The sequence below is a fragment of the Parasteatoda tepidariorum genome, chromosome 2 (assembly GCF_043381705.1).
Source record: "Parasteatoda tepidariorum isolate YZ-2023 chromosome 2, CAS_Ptep_4.0, whole genome shotgun sequence".
Lineage (NCBI taxonomy): Eukaryota > Metazoa > Arthropoda > Arachnida > Araneae > Theridiidae > Parasteatoda > Parasteatoda tepidariorum.
Window position 1 is genome coordinate 92,031,934 of NC_092205.1, and position 18,271 is coordinate 92,050,204.

Below are 18,271 nucleotides of genomic sequence, written 5' to 3' on the forward strand. Positions count from 1 at the left end.
CCCTAAATAACGCATTTTTTAAAAACTAAGTTGTATAAGCAATATTTTAAAATTAAATTAATAATTTATAAAAATCAGTTTAATTAAATATTTGATGTTAAAAAATCAGTATGTTTAAATCAATGATTTTTTTTAATGAAACAAAGAGATATGCATGCAAATATAATAATTTACATATATTTCCCTTTTATTTCTTTAAAAAAAAAAACTTAAATATCACTGAATTCAGACTTTAAAAGAATTACATCTTAAAGAATGTATTTATTAATCATATTCTATAAAAAATATTTTATACTTAATTTTTAAAAAAAAAGTCAGCTTAAATTAATGGCTTTTGAAAAAAATCTGTTAATTTAAATCAATGATTTTTTTTTTCAAAAATCAGATTAGTTAAATCATGCCTTTCTGTGTTGATAAAGAATCAATTGTATTCTTTTTATTGTTGTTTTTAAAAAAGTTATCCAGTTTTTTTTTTACATTAGAGATGTTATATTGAATGATAATATAGTTCATGATAAAGATAAATATACTATTACACAATAAAAATTAAAAAAAAAATAAAGAAATACAAATTATTATCTCAATAGAGCTTTATTTATGAATTGTACATATCAAGTTCAAGTCTATAAAATTAAAATGTATAAGCACAGTGTTGTTCTTCAAGCCAAGACTAACTATTTCTAATACGTACATTTTGATATTATTTAAATTTTTATACAGTATAAAAACTAAATTTAAAGCTGAAATAAGAAGTGTGTTTCTAAAATGTCTGAATTATCATTATTTATTTAATTTTTTGGATTAAAAAAAATAAACAATGTAGATCTTTTTAAAAACTTGCCTACAGAAATTTATGACGCATATATAAATATCTAAAAAAATATTGAAGCATACTATTTCATAACATTACATTAGATAGAGTAAATATGCAGACCTGCCAACTTCAAAAAGGCGGAGATTTTAGTTACCGCAATATAGTGCAATAACTGAAACAAAATCTAATCAATAAATAAATTCAAACCTTCTTTAAACTAAATTTATTTATCACATTCTCTTGAAATAGAAATCATCACTCTTTCACTCCTAAAAAATACTGAATGTCTGATTTTCTTTTTAAAGTTTTATATTATTAAAACTTTAAAAATGTAGCAGATACAGAATATCTGCTACATTTTAGATTTTCAAATCCATGCTTTTTCATGACCTTCCATGAATAATTCCAAGAATTTTTCCCGACTTACCGAATTTACTATTTTCTTCGACAAAAACACGACAATAAATTTAAAATAGCATTATAATAACATTAATTGAAAAGATAGGTATAACCAAAACCGTTATACTCTGCATCTTCATATTTATTGATTTTATACTTAAAAAACAGTGTAAAGAAAGAGATGAAGCGATAAAATAGCTAAAAAAATACAAAAGCAAATAACTTAATAATGTCAGATATATGAAGTTATTTAAAGCTGTTTTATTTCTTCTTTAAAGTAAGTGCAATATCAAAAGCCTAAACTAGAATTTTAAATTGATAAAATAAAATAAAAAATTTCTGAATTCACAGAAGTTTAAAATATAATTTGCTTCAAAAATGATGTTCTTTCTTTCATTTTTTGAAAGAACAACATAATTTTTAAAGAACAGAATAAAAACATTTTATATTTTAATAGAATATGACTATGAGTTGCTACAAATTTAGATATTTGGAACATTGGAACAATGTGTAATTGGCAGGAGGGAGCTATTTTAAAAATTAGATTTTTCGGAAACATAAACCCATGATTTTTTTAAAAAAAAAAAATTTAAAATCATGACATTTCATAAAAAACTTTTCAATACCAAAATCCATGACTTTCCAGGTGCGCAGATACCCTGCATATTTGAATTTTTTAAAAAAAAGCTTCTAAACAGGATATAAGTAAACACACTTGAACTACAAAATCCCTTATCTGGTTATATTATATTTTTTGACGTATGCAAAGTGTGCCTAGGTTTGCCAATTCAAACAGTTATTTTTAAAAAAAAAAAAAAAAAGAGAAGATACTTTGCTTTGTTGGCCTGAGAGTTGGCAGATCTGAATATGAATGGAAAATATCCTTAAGAACAATCATTTCAAGTTAGTAACGCAACCTCACCCCAATATTTAATTAAAAATGGCCTTGCAATATTACTATAAAGAGCATAAATCAAAAACTTATACAAGTAAAAAAATATTCATAAAAGAAAAGCAATAATTGGTCCACTAATAAACTAAACAAAATGCTGATTAAATGAGAAATTCTTAAATTACAAATATAACTCAAATAATCAATAACCACTCATAAAGAATTGAATTAAAAAAGAGTATTTTCTCAGATATATAAAATACACATTCAATACTATATATTGTACACAAATGACATCATTCTGATTGGAAATGGTCATTAACGTGGAACAGGAGGTATTTTGAAGGGAAAGCTTTATCGAACAATTGTCCGCAAAGGGGGCAAATGTCCATATTGTGTTCTTTTTCGATATGTTCTATCATCGGTATGTTAGAGTGTGCCGTGATCAGAAAAGATTTTCCACAGATTACGCATGGAATGTGAGTATCTTCTTCAACGGGTGACAGTTGCAAGCTGTAAAAAGAAATACAATTTATGAAACTATGCTAGGAGAAATGATTTCATAAACTGTTATTATAGTCACAATGTATATGTGTGGGAAGGATTTAAGAATATTAAGGTCAATAAGATAATAAGCTTAATTGTTAACCTCCTCCCAATTTAAAGAGCCAAGAAAACCACACTATGAAACATAGAGGAGGTCTGGGTGGGGAAAAAATTGGAGATTTGGTGCATAGACAATTAACTAATGGAAAAAGAGATGCATCATAATATGTATAGGTAAACCGTTCAACAAAAAATAAGCACCTTTTAAGCAGTTTTTAAGCAATCAAAAAATATTTTTAAGCACTATATTCATTAACAAAATGCAAAATAATTTTCAAAGACTTTAGATGATCATGATAAAATAACTAGTTTCTGACAAAGAACTCTTTTCTTCATTACGTTAGCCGTTATAAAATGATCAAAAGATTTTTCGGTTCGATATCAGAGGGTGGAAAATGAAGTCTGAAATTGAGAATATCTTGCAAAAGGCAGCAGAGTTGCACATGAGAAGGCAATAATCTCACCGAACCCAGCTCAGTAGAAGCACATAAGGACTCGTAAGTATTTTATCTAACATGCAAAATGATTGGCGCCAAAATGGATTGTGAAAACGTTGAATAGAACAATGTGAAAAGCACGCTTTTGCATAATATGTGGCGAAAATCGATGTGGTAATGAAAAAAAATCTCATTTTTGAAAAGGGAAAATGAAGCACTTATTAAAAACACCCAATGAAAAAAGCACCTTTAAGGGCTTTTAATTAACGAAAATCAAAAATAAGCACCTTTAAGTACTTTTTAAAAATGATACGCACCATTTAATATCTTAGCACATCACACAGTACCCTCTGGAACAAAGAGTATTGGGTAAGTATGCATTTTTCAACATAATGATCCCATACACACATCAAAATTGTGTGCTAATTAATTAAAAGAAACGCAAGGATTCTACAAGTAATGTCATGGAATCCACAATCACCCGATTGAGAAACTGTTGGACAGACAGGTTTGCACAATGGCTTCAACAAATCTTCTTGCGGCAATGTTTGGAGAATGCCTGAAAAAACATCAGACACGAAACATTGCAAAATTTAGTGTTTCAAATGCCAAGGTTGTGCAAAGCTGTAAAACGTGTAAGATAAGGGATCACATTGACTAGAGCAAAATATAAGTTAATTTACGTTGTTAATGCTAAATAATGCTATTGTATGTTCATATCATGTTAAAATGTTATTAAATAAAAATATAACTAAAGTTTATTTTATTATTTCTGCTATATTTGTTTTAATTAATAACACTTATGCATGATAGTGTACATAAATTGATAAATTACAATGATTCTTGAACTGACCATAGAGACTCTGTTTTGGGTGGAGGTTTGTATTCTTGATCCTCTTTGACAGCGGCACAAAGATTATTTATTGCAATATCTAGAAAAAGAGAAATGTGTTAAAATGTTGGTTAAGAGAACAAAAATTTTCTTTAACATTCAGTTTAATATAGAATTTCAATAAATGCATAAAACATAAAATGAATATATCCTTTTAAAATTTTTGCTCTTATTTATTTAATCATTGTTTTTTTACATTATCAAATTAAGTAAGATTTAAGATTGAAATGCTAATATCAAAATGTTAGCCAGCAGGAAAAAAAATAAAAATAAACGGAAAAAAAAACAATAATAGTCATCTATAACAAATATTTAAAATAAAAAACTGGTAAAGAACTATTAAAAAAACATAAAAGATGTAAAATTAAAAGAAAAGAAATAGAAAAAAAAATTCCCCTTAACTCTTAAAACAAAACTTTAATGTTTCCATAGTAATATTCAATTTTCTGTAAAACTATGTTAAAAGAAATATAGCATATCAGAAATGTTTTTAAAAATGCCATATTATCATAAAAACTATATAGTATACATAAATACACACAATAAAAAATTCCAAATCTGGACATCCGTTAACCGAGTCTATTTTTTCGATTACGGCATTCGACTTACGACTTATGTTCGATTTTAACCTGATTTCAGCTACAAATTAAAAAAAATTAAATATTATGGAAACGAAATTCGCCATTTCACTGGAGCGTGAAAAAAATGCCTATTTTTTTCATGTTTCGCACAAAAGGATTATTACCGCTAAGAATCAAGCACTTAATTGCAAAGTGTGCAAAAATTTCACATTTTGAAAAAAATTGTGGTTTTGAGATTAAATTTTTACGACTTAAGCAGGTTAATAATTAATTGATTGTTCGAAAGCGTTATTCAGAATTTGCGGATCATTCTATTAAAAAGTAAATTGACATTTTATAAAAACTATGTGGATATCCCAAACTGTTGAAATAGCGATCAATAAAACCATGTGGACAATAAAATTGTCACAAATCGAGTAATCAAAAAGTAATTTTACTAATGCGATTCGAAATTCCCCCTGCATGGCATTAAGAAACTATGAAAACTGGTAACAATAACTGACAAAAATATGATCGTAAATCGTCAATAATACACACAAAATATTTAAAGTACAAAAATTTTTACAAATTATTAACACATTTTATTTGTTATGTCATGAATAATTTAACTCTTTATTTGTTTTTTTATATTGTTTTCTTCATTTGTAATTTAGTCGTGTTAAAGTATAAAAACAAGTAGTGTTAAATATTACAATATTTATTAGAAAATTCAGTATTTTTGTAACAAATTTCGCCAAGCATTATTGGCAAATTTTGCAATGAAATAGTGGCGACGAAAGGGTTAAAACTAGTTATAAGACTCGATAAAATGCTTGCAGAAAGTTTTTGTTTAATTAAAATATGCCTTCCCAAAAAGTTTTTCACCTTATCCAAGTATGCTTAGATGGCAACATTAACTTATTATGTGTCAAATTTCAATCTTCAAAATATAATAGAAGTGGGAAATATTTGTTCTTTATAAATAACACTGGCTGATAAAATGAATGAGGCTATTCAACAATGATGATAATTTTTTATTGTGTGCTTTTATTTTTCATGCATCAGTCCACAATTTCTGACATTAGTGTACATTACAAAAGTATTTATTTAATTCTAAAGCAAAATAATTGACTGAATCACAAACAAAAACTAGTATAAAATAAATTTACCTAAGGAATTAATATCAGTAAGAGACATCACTTCTGTTTTATCACTCATCATGGCTTGTGGCATAGGGATTTCATCCTAATATATATAAATTTGCACATATAGAAATAGAAGACAAAATTAGATTAGAAAATGAGTCATCTTTATGAACGATTCTGCCACGGGTTTAAAAAATATTTTTTTTAAATTAAAAAGGTAGAAAACAAAATAAAGAAAAGATATAATTTTGTTATCAGCTCACACGCAAAAAAGAAGTAATATATATTGTACATACATATATTGCATATACATATATATATGTTTATTCAGAGAAAGTAAGTTTTCGTGTCTGATTTCATAAATTAATTAAAAGTTAGCACCAATAATTAGCATATTTGTAGATCACTCCTAGAACCACAAAAATTGACATTCAGTACGAGAAAATCCAGTCATTAAAACAAAAGCTATTCAGGATATCTTTTATTTTTAGTACATTATGCAATAATTATTTGATTCATTACATTTAATTCCTGAGATCTTGCAAAAATATGAACATCATTGAGGGTTCAAACTTACTTAATCTAATTCACTATTAACTAAATGATTGCAGCAACCCCAGATATATTTCGAGGGAGAAAAATTCAATCAAAATAAGGCATGCTTTTTTCAATGTAACACATTTACTGTGAAAAATGGTTTCTTTAAATATAATTCGAAAAAAAAAAATATTTATTTAAGAGCAAAGCTAATATGAAATGATTCGGCACAAATTGTAACTCCAAGATACGTTTTTAAACAAAATTATCCTATTTAAATACTAGTCTTTTTAATTCACTTTTTTGATCCAAGGTATGATAATTAGTAAACATGTCTCGATAACTAGCTTGTTCATTGATTCAATAAAAAAAATATGAAGCGGTAATACAAAAATTATACCTCCTTTAAGCTTGAACAAGATGCTCGGACGTGTTCTCCGGTATCAGAGTCGCTATTATTAGAGCTGGTCTCGCTGCAGGCCTTTTCAATATTAAGAGCTAAGAAACCTGAAAAATGAAAATGTATGGTAGAAGTACGTAGTTAATAAGTATACAAGCAAGTACACTGCTGTAGGTAATTTCAAATAAGAAACCAATATTAATGTGACAGCTTATTCACGTCAAACTTTTTTTCTGTGTTTATTTTTTCATTCACAAAGGATTATTTTAATAAAAGAGAGTGGCCCTTTCATAGCAGTTTTGTCCAAATTCTTTACTGTATAGTGGATGTAGTTTCTTTGCGGAAATTAAGTATATTTTTGGCAATGTGAGATACATCTTAATTTGTTACGAAGAAGAGATATTTATCCTCAAAAATAAACAAATGAATTTGAAGAAAAATAAGTCCCTCAAAGGGATCAAGTAAGGTTGTTTGTTTACAAAAAACATGCCATTCTTAGTTTTTGTACTTTGTTTTGTTTCCTTCTTTTTGGTAAAGGGTATTTTTCTATGTGTTATTAAAAACATGTGTATATGTGTGTTATTAAAAATTTATTATTTATATGCGTTATTAAAAACATGTGTATTTGGTAAAGGGTAAAAATATGTGTTGTTGCTTTATATTTTTAATTTTAAAATAAGATCCCCCCCCTGATATTTTTATATTTTGGCAACTAAACAGTAACACATTATTACTTTAATCAATAAGCTTTCTCCTCTGGTTAAAAGTATTGAATGTCTTTCTGTATTTCATCATTACCTTAAAAGAGGCCTAAATTGTATTTTACTGTATTCTAAACTGGAATTTAAAAATTATAATTTGAAAGATTAGATTAGAAACACAAATTTAATTGAAAACATAAAAAAGGTTTTAGTTATAATTCTGAAATATGTATAAGTTGTTCACTTACTTGGTTTCAAATTATCTTGGGTACTTGAAATAGAAGTTCTTTTGGACTAAAAATAGAAATACCAATTAAAAGTCTAATAGACTTAATAAAGAATTAAACAACATTAGCCAAATACTATTTTAGAATTGACAGAAAAAATAAAATATCCAGAGAAATGCTGAAACAACCCTTGCATTTTCAAAGAAACTGTTTTGACCACTCCATCTCATTCTGCAGTAATGGAAATGACACTTATGAGAATCGTTTTTATATTTTAAAGGTCTTTATTCCTATTTTTTGGAAGAAAAATAAACACAGATTGCTCTCTTTGGATAAACAGAGGTATGACTAAAATAGTTTTACTCTAATTCAATATTTGCTCTTTCATTCTCAAAATAACGATGTTCTGGATGTCTTCCGATGGACTGATTCTTATGAATTTTTTTTGGCTGATTCTTGTGAATTCTTTAAGTTCTATCTATTAGAAGAATCGAGTTTAAGAGCAGGGGTGATTGGGACACAAAGTGAAAAACCCTAAAAATTGTATACGCAAAAAATCAATAACACTATATTAGTTTATGTACCATAAGATGTTTCGTTTTTAACATAATTTTTTGAAATGAGATTTATAATTAAATAGCAATGAAGAATATCACACCTTTACAGTAATTAACTTAAGAAAAATCTTAGTTCTTATAAGAATTGCAATGTTGGATTTTTAAAATCGTGTGAATATGAATCGCGACATTGGATTTTTTAAACCACATGAATAGTAATCGCAACGAGTAACTTTTAAATTAGGCAAATATGACAATCGATGTTTGATATTCAAGCGGTGTGAATAAGAATCTTGATATTAGCGGATTCCGGAGCAGGTCCAAATATTCAAAATGGCGAAAATCTGTCAAACCAAAAGAATCAATTGGAGGAAAAATGTATGTATGAAAACGTAAGTAAGTGTCTCGGTAGCGGGAATTAGCTAAAGTTTCAAAATTTGAATTTTAGGTTGAAGAATTCAGGGAAAAAATTCGTCAGATTATAAGTTTTTGATTAGCAAAAGTTCAAGAATCAATGGTGTTGAGAAATGCAGAATTCTGCGATATTCCCAGAAAAATCATATGCCCTGCTCCTACTTTTTAGACCCAGAAGAATAATACCAAAAACACCGGAATTCTGGAGTACCCCCGGAATACAATCACCCCTGTGAAAAACTAACATAATTCTGTCATTATTTTCTTTTACTATTCTTGTTTTCATATAGATTAGGTAAATTTTTTTTTCCTGCTAAGTATCAGATTTTGAAAGAAAAAAAATCTTTGTTAAATACGTCACATGCATAATACTCGATACTTTACTTTTCTTGCATTCTTAATAGAGGGGGCTTTAAATTCAGAAAATTATCTCAAACATTTAAAACATAAAATTAATTCCTTTTATAGTGATATTTTTAAAAAAATGTATCTTTTAAACAATTAATCTTTTACAATTAATAACAGGAATAAACAATTAATTCAATAATTTTAATATCCATGCTTCTCTTAATTGATGCTCATCATAATATCTGAACTTGAATTGCAAAAAAGGGTTCCTTAAATTGATACATAATTATATTTTGGGAAATTTTATTATTTATTCAGAAAAAAAATTATATTAAGAATTTTTATTAAATAAGAAAAAAATCTACAACTAAATAATGCTTTTTATAAAATGACAATTAAGCATGATAACTGAATGAACTTATTTTAATTGAGTTTTTGATTCAGGAAATATGTTAAATAACTTGAATCAAAAGCAAAATTTTCACAACCAACAGATCACACATTAAATCTTCCCAAAGAATCAAGTAAAAAGATAAAACTGCTAAGATAATTTTGAAAACTAATATACGAACTCGTGATTTCATGAGTGTCAGTTTCCTCAGTTGCTTTGCCAGCTTTTCTTTTTCTTTATAAAGATCTTTGTAGAGCTCAGCTGCCTGCACAATACGAGCAGTTTTATCTTCTGCATTCATGATGGCATCCACAGTTGTGCGTTGCTGGGTATTCTAGCAAAATAAATTAAATAAGCAAGTATCTCTATTAAAATAAATAGAAATTACATTTTGGAATGTTAAGATATATATATATATATCTTGAATTTAGAATGATGATGTGAGTTAATCAGTCAACCAATAAAGGCTACTTTTTTCGCAAAAGATTAAGGAAAATACAGAGTAATTCAAAACAAATATAGCGATTACAAACAGCTATAACTATTTAATGAAAAAAAATATTTTGATAAAATTTTACACAGAATTTAGGAGGAACTTCAAAATTTTGTAACGTGCGTCACATATTTTCTATTGGACACATGTAAACATCTAGGCCGCAGTCCATTTCTCGCCATAGATTATTTATTAAATAGAAAATACTTGTGTATTTGCTATTTAATGAATAAATATTTCGATTACATCCATTTAAGTTAATGGATTCAATTATATTCATTTAATTCTCATTTAAAAATAAGTTCTGTTAAAGTATAAGAATTATAAATATTTAAAAGAAACTTTTATTATTGAAAGTTATTAATAATTGTCTGTTTTTACTTAACCATTTTCGATCAAATTTAAGTAACTCATAATTTGATATCTGATAAATTGGCTTTTCGTTTTTACAATTTATGAGGGCATTGGTCTTGAATAAAAAATAAACCATGGGTTTACTTATTCAGCGACTAGTTCGGTAAAATCATATAAAGATTTTAACCATTTTAGTCAGAAATATTATGTATCTTAATTATAATATTGTTTTTAAATAACATTAAATACTACTGATATACTGTTTCTGTATTGATTAATGAATATAAAAAAATACCAATAAAACAAATTTTTAAAAAAATGCTGATTTTAAGAAAGGTGTGATTTTTACCGACTTTATTCCCAAAAGTGAAAATAGCTATTGTTGAATATAGGGCATTTGAAGTGAAGATAAAAACAACTTTATAATTGAAAAGGTTTCTACACACATGTGCTACACCTTAGTATTTTAGCATTAGCATGCCAAAAAAAGGACTACCCAGAATAACTTTTGATCTAATCGGATCTTCACATTCTAGGACTTATTCTTAATAATTCGAAGGGGTGATCTCGAATATGCTAATTAATTAGTGAAGACGATATTTTAAGACATGAAATCAGACACAAAAACGTACTTTCTCATAATTAGCATACCTTTTCTTTCGACGAATTGGGACTTCGGACCTCCCAAAATATAGGGGGTAGCTGCAATCTGGGGAATATGGTCCCTATAGTTAGGTTAGGTGAGTAATCCAAAGTTTGGACCCCTTAATGCTCAATTTACTTTTTGCGTATTTTGCTATATCTTGAGAAATTTGAAAGCGAATCGGAACATTTTTGGACACAATCATAAAATTGTAAAAAAAAATTTTAGTAAATATTTATTATTTTATAAAAGTACAGTCGAAAATTTTTTGAATAGTAAGGGGTAAAAATTTTTGCATAATTTTAAAGAATGTAAATTATTATTTTTATATTATTATTATTATAATTATTATTTATTAAAGAATGTAATTTATTATTTTATATAGCAAATTAAAAAATTTGAGCTTAATCAGTCAAATAGTTCCTGAGAAATTGAATTTCAAAAAAGTTAGATACTCAGATTCGATTTCTCGGGATCTATTCCACAGACTTCGTTAAAGTTTTGTATTTTGCTATTTAAAATTACATTCCTTAAAATTATGCAAAAAATTGCATACCTTACAATTCAAAACTTTTTTGACCACTCCTAAATAGAATAATAAATATTTGCTAAACGTTATTCTTTCCATGGAATTATTTTTTAATTAACGATTGTGTATAAAAAATTTCAAAATTGTGTATAAAAATTTTTCAATTTGCTTAAAAAGTTCTCGAGACATGGTGAAATACGCAAAAAGTGAAACTAACATTAAAGGCACCTAACTTTGTAGTGCTCTCCTCTACATTAGGGGCTCAGTGATCTGAATCTGTCAAAAAAAAGGTATGTTTATTCAGAGAAAGTATGTTTTTGTGTCTGATTTAGAAACTTAAAATATCGTCTGCACTAATTTATTAGCATATTTGAGTTAACCCCTTCAAGTATTAAGATTCAGATTTCTCTCACTTTCTGTGACGATTTGATCTAATGATCAAATCGTCACAGAACGTGAAGATTTGATCATTAGATCAAAAGTTACTCAGTGTGGTCCGTTTTTTTTTTCCGAGCTACACATCACATGTAGATATCATTAGAAGAATGGCATATTCATTGCACACTTTTTCTGACTTCTATTTTTACTGCATTAAATCTAAAGATTACACATTCTAACCTAGTTTTATACTTGATCATTTGTTTCAATTTATACAGGTGGTCAACTTAACAAGTTTTACTGCATTGCATCGTATTAATTCGTAAGGATACAATACGTCAAAATAGCAAATGAAACCACTCAAAATTAAAATTTGATTTAGTAATAAATAACTCACTAGCTTTTCATTCAATGACTCTATTTCCGCATCCTTCCTTTTGCATTCTTCTTTAAGCTGAATAGATAAAATAAATCGTAAATGAAAAATATATAATGGAGTAAAATATATATAGATATATAGAACATATTATTTATTTTGATTTCAAATTCATTTCAATTTTCAAGGCCATCCATAATAAAATGTTACATTAGTTCAGGGTTAGGAAAAAAAAGTTTTTTTTTTGTTGGTTTAAACTGGTTTTTTGTTTTTGTTTCTTTAAAACAATAATCAAATAATATTTAATGCCCTTAAACTAAACCATTACAAAGTATTTTGTAATTTTATATAACTTTTTAATTAATATTTTCAACAACAATTCAAAAATATCGACTTTTGTTCATCAAATCTGCTAGCATAATTACAAAAATAAGAAGAAAAAAAAGCACTGAATATTTTAAATGTATTTTTACATTACCTAAAAATTCCACTTAACATGCAAATAAACACTTGACACTTAAATTTTCATTTAGTAATAACTAAATTGATGTAATTAGTATTAAGTTTTATGAAGTGTGCATTTCTTGTTCTTTAATTCATTGAATCAATATACATTTCAATATATTTAATGCAATATATTGTATAGTTCGTTCACCAGGAGCACTTTGCTCCACCTCCTCGGACGCACAGTTCATTTCAGTGCGGGAGTAAGAAGAGAAAACGTCTCCAAGCTAGAAAATGAGACAACCGTTAATGTGTGCCAAATGCACACAGTGAATTATTTTTCAGTCACTTACTTCGCTTTATCATCTGCCAAGTCTCATAAAGGACAAACTATTCACTCAAAAGAGAGAAACATCATCTTATAAAATATTTAATGTTAAAAAAGATGCACACAAAGATTGCGAAATAAATATTTTTGTCATACGATCGCCAAATAGCAACCTTGTTCAGGATTGTTTACATCCTTCTAATATGCAGAGTGTAAATACTGAAAGACACACGTCGATAAGAATACACGCAAGTCCAGGAGAGTCATTTGTTTAAATTAAGCTTATAAAAAAAAATTCAAATCAAAAGTGACAATTAAAACATGTAATAAGCATGTTCCTGTATAGCATATCTTTTATTGTTTAAAACTATGAATCTTCTGAAGTGGCAAATAAAATATAAAGATTAAAAGAAGTTACTTTTCCACCATAATTGCTACTTAATTTGCTACTTAACAGTCAAGTTATGAAGTGCCTATGAAAATTTGNGGTAAAATACTGCTGCCAACTCTACTGGATTTTGCCAGTTTCTCCTGGTCTACTGGTTTAATTAAAATTCTCCTGGTTTTTTTACATGTTAGAAAATTCCCTAAAATTGAGTAAGTTTCAAAAAAAAATCCCTATTGAAATAGAATTTTTTGAACAGATTATTGCTTGAATATTAAAATAAGTATTACTAATACATAATGACGCAAACCTCATTTATAGAAATCAGCTCAAAATTTTTTTTCTGCTTAAAATCAATCATAACTGGAAAAAATTGCAGTTTTTCTAATTTGATAAGTATAAAAATCCCTATGTGTAAAATATTTATTACATTATGCAACATTTATCATGAAATTTATATTATTTTGTAAAATCTACTGGATTTTTTCCTATCCATGTTGGCAGCTATGAGATTTTGAATGACAAATATCAGAATCTTTATAGAAAAAGAAAAGTAAATTCTGATAAACAGGAGGTTCAAGATCAGGTAAGATATAAATAAATATACTTTTTTAATCTCTTCATGTTGTACATTTATGACTGATTCTTTAAGTTTCTCCTCTATAATATCCAGGTCTGCAGTGGGATCTTTCAACATCAATAACAAATTCTGGAAAAATAAGAATAAATATAATAATATTTAACAAGACATAATCACTTTTCTTTGGTAATTTCAAAATCGGGGTTCACATTTAAAGATAGGAACTAAATTCCTATAGTTTTCACCGATTACTCAAAGCAATAATTCAAAAAGATAAAACAGTAGGCAATTTCTAAAAACTTCTGCTAATAACCCAAAAAAATTGCCTTCATTTAAATTCTAAAGAATAAGTTTTGAAAAAGAAACATTATACATTACATAAATATACCTTCAATATAGAAAACTGAATGAAAAAAATAACATTTTTTAAGTAAACGAAAAGGGGAAAATGAAATTGCAATTTTTAAATACAGCACAAAAATTATATTAACTTATTAATACTCTATTCTGTTTTATATTACTACTACTTTACAGAAATAATATTGATAGACAGTAAACCAACATTAAAAAAAATTATGATTATGCAACAATACTCACCTTGAGGACATTATTAATTGGAATCTCTTGTTTGTGATCACCTGTACTTCCACCAGTCTGGAGAGGAAAAATATATTAAGTTTTAAAAACTCATGGCAGGCAAAATTCAGTGAGGTAATGAAACAAATAAATGAATAAAAACTAGTGAACATTGAAGGACATTATTTTTGCAAAACCCTCATCCTAAGTTATTCTTTAAACCTCATTTCAATTGTTTCATAGGTAAGAAATATAGACATAAATAAATTTTTTTTCTCAAACTAATCTTGCACATTTGAGGAAATTGGACATTAAAAGTAAATTTAAGGTAACAACAAAGTTTAAAATATGTATTGTTATAGTGTTTTCCATAAAGAATTTTTACATACTAATTAAAATTAGTGCAGTTTTTTTTTTCTGAAATCAGAACAGTAATGTCAGGCTCTATGTTTAAAAAATTTAGTCTGAGGTCACTATTTAATTACTAAAATAAATAAATTTTAATATAACAATAAATAAATAAATAAATTGAAAATAAATAAAGTTTAAAATAGAGTTTAAAATAAATAAATTTTAATTTCAGTGAAAATTCACTAAAATGAAAATTTATTTCTGTAATTTCATTAATTAGAAGTATTACTTTAATTCTTCAGCAAGCGATAAGGTTATTTAAAAAAAACCTATTTTAATGCACATAAATGTTGCAATTTTAGAAAATTTTCTAAAATAAAGAAAAATTATTAAATAGTTTTTAAATCAAGTGAAATGGGAAACTAGCAAAATCTAGTAAAATAGGTAGTTTCTAAAATGCAATATACAAAAAGTATTAGTAAGATTAAAAAATATTTGCAATTATTTCTGCTATTGAATCCTTTAACTGTTAACAGATTACACTTAAATATGCTTTTCTACACAACCATACTAAGATACAAACACAAAAAATAAGACATGGAAAGAAAAACATTGTTTGCTCGCAATATCATTGCAAAGTTCTTTCATGCAGCAAGTTTAAAATACATGGTCACAACAACACAACTTAGAAGCCAGGATAGCCTGGTTCGCATGACGCTGGTCTCACGTTCATGAGAACGAGAGTTCGATCCCAGCCAGCCAAAGACTCCCCAGGTAGCAAATGGTGACTGGTGCATGTTAAGTCTCTCAAGTCAAAGTCCTCCATGTTGTTCCCATAACAAATTATATCTCTGTGGGTACTGAATTGGAGATTGATTGTTTCCCGATTCAGGTCAAAATTACGATCTGAGGATAAATGAATAGATATATGAGTGTAACTGCCCTATAAACAGTTGTGACGCATGGGTGTGGCAGAAGTCGAATTCTTAGCCATAGGTGGCACCCCTTGACTTAATGGCCTACAACAACACAATTAAGGTAACTATGCAAGGCAAGAAATGTTAGGCCAGTAGTGAACCTGAAGCATATGCAGAGAAAACTCGTTTGCAATTGTGCTCCCGATGGGAGATTTTACCAAGGGAGATTTTACCAAGCTGCAACTTGTTTCAAATGTAAACTTGTTTTAATTGATCAGCCAGCCAGATGGTCACCCACCTGCAGACTGACCGTAGTCAGTGATGCTTGACTTCGGTGATCTGCTTAACGATCAGTCCACTGTGGGACGGGCCCTCTGGAGATATGTACTATTTTGAAATGGGCAGTTGAAATGTGGGCCACAAAAAAGGGTAAAAAATTACTTAAAAAATTATATATATTTCAATTTTACTTATTATATGATTTTAAAATTTTTTTTTCAGAACTAGTTTTGTTGTTTCTCAAACCAACAGCTGATCAGCATCTTTAGGGTAGTTGAAGAGAAATAATTTTGATGACATTTTTCATTTGTCTCCTGTTTTTTTGTCATATGAGCCAAATTGCTAGTGTTAGTTATATATATATATATATAAAGCGAGTAAGAACACCGGTTGATAGACTAATCATTACAGCTGAAAATATGCATATTTTCAGTCGTAAATCTTGCCCTTTTAACGCTACACCTATTAATATTTATGTATGTGACATTAGGTCACAGCCTAATTTTCTAAATATCCTGTTTTTTTTTTAATCAAAATACTAATTCTTTCGACTTAATTTATAATTTTGTAATACATTTTTTTATTTCATCATCTTTCTTTAGCCCCTTAAGCGTTAGCGCAATTTGGACATTCTCCCCCTAAAATTCCTCACCAGCTCCTTGCAGAACCCCTTTTTTTCTAGAACATTCCACCCTTTTCGTTTCTGAGAATTCGCACTGGTTGTCGGCATCTTTCATCTCCGCGTGTATGTTGTGTTTCTCAACCGTAACTTTTAACGTATAATCAATTTTTCGTCTCAACTCGTAATTTTTAGATAATTTAACTTTAACTTGCACAACATGTACTACAACTTCAACTTTTAAGTTTTTGTCTCTTATAAAAAGAGCGCGCGAAAAATGACCGGTGCATTCGAAATTCTTCATCACCCCAACGTCACGCTGCTCCCTGGCAGTACGTTTTTTTCCCCCTTCCTCTTTTTTATAGAGGAAGAGAACATTTTTTTAGGATGGCGTCACGTCTACCGCCATGTTGGCAAGTCAATCTGCTGTCCTTTTCTTTTACTCTGATTAATGTCTACTAAGTAATTTCCTGATGAATCTCCTGCCTTTTAAGATGATCCGCTGACCAGCCACCGCCAGTGATGGACTCCTTCACAGTCATTTTCTAGCTTTATGCTCGGGATATCACCTGCTTTTAATCTGATCCGCTACCCAAACACCACCATTGATGGGCTCCTTCACAGCCAGTTCTAGCTTGTCGTAATGCTGCTTTTAACTTTTCAAAAAATCAAAGCCGAGAAGAATCCGAAATTCTGGGAAATGCTCCAACCGATTTTTTTGTGCGGAAAGACCGGTGTTTCCAGTAACTACTAAAATGATCCATCACCAACCAACAGTCGTATGAATCTCATCTAAAAATTTCCTTTGCACTGAATCTCCTGCCCTTCACCCACTACTCCACCATTGGACACTGTTTTCCTGTCTCTCAACATGGATCCACCTAATAAAAAGAACTATTGGTTTTTCATAAAGTGACTATCTTTTTTTTGAGTGATTTATTCATCTAGATTTTCTAGAAGATAACTTCAGGTAAATACTTGTTTTTTTTTCCTGTTTTTCTTTTAGATTCGGACACTTTGCGTAATTGTATTAATTGTCTTTTTATAATTCGGCCATATTTCTTCAAAGTTCAGTTGTTATTTTTATATATATTAAATTTTTCATTTTTTATACCCAACCGTAACAGGGCAATGTAAATAATGTTTTTCTTTTCATGATCACTTTCTTAAAAAATGCATATTATAGTAAATTGCATTAAGATTTTTCCGTGGCCATAGAATACCCTGCATATATTTAGACAAGAGAAAAGGCTACTCGGGTAGAATAAAATTATGTTTTTATGCAACATTTTAAAAAAATAAAGTGAATTTTCAATTCAGTTTAAAAACTAAAACTTAGAATAAACTTTAAAAAAAATTCGAAAGAAAAAATATATACCTCACAGCTTTCCTTCTCTTCTAAGAAAATTTTCAAAGCCATATTCTCACATCTTAATAGGCTTAATTCTGCTTTTCCCTGTTGATAAAAAGCATTGTTTGATAAATAAAATATAATTGGGCCAAAAATATAGTGTACAGCTCAAACTTAAGTAAGAGGGAACAAAAAAAAAAAAAAAAAAAAAATTTCAGCCCAACAACTGAGTAGTTGAAAATGAAAGTAATATCAGGGCAATGCTGGAAATTGTTTTAAGGGCTTAGACTTTCAAAGAAAAAAAAATCAAAAGGAATATCTGGAGTATTTTCTTTCTCCCTGATTGAC

At 28.1% G+C, this 18,271-nt stretch overlaps 1 protein-coding gene across 1 annotated transcript in view; it reads right to left on the reverse strand.

Annotated features, from left to right (window-relative positions):
- Positions 1-572: 572 nt before the first annotated feature.
- Positions 573-18,271, reverse strand: part of LOC107439283 (tax1-binding protein 1 homolog B) — a 34,733-nt gene continuing 17,034 nt past the window's right edge. Inside the window, exons 7-18 of the mRNA XM_071177024.1 lie at positions 17,956-18,028; positions 17,403-17,453; positions 15,485-15,663; positions 14,428-14,484; positions 13,858-13,959; positions 12,115-12,171; positions 9,502-9,654; positions 7,632-7,677; positions 6,683-6,789; positions 5,770-5,845; positions 4,002-4,080; positions 573-2,618 (exon numbers count right to left, since the gene is read on the reverse strand). Coding sequence (XP_071033125.1) covers positions 2,402-2,618; positions 4,002-4,080; positions 5,770-5,845; positions 6,683-6,789; positions 7,632-7,677; positions 9,502-9,654; positions 12,115-12,171; positions 13,858-13,959; positions 14,428-14,484; positions 15,485-15,663; positions 17,403-17,453; positions 17,956-18,028 — 1,197 coding nt within the window. The 3' untranslated portion in view covers positions 573-2,401. The remainder of the gene's footprint in view (positions 2,619-4,001; positions 4,081-5,769; positions 5,846-6,682; positions 6,790-7,631; positions 7,678-9,501; positions 9,655-12,114; positions 12,172-13,857; positions 13,960-14,427; positions 14,485-15,484; positions 15,664-17,402; positions 17,454-17,955; positions 18,029-18,271) is intronic.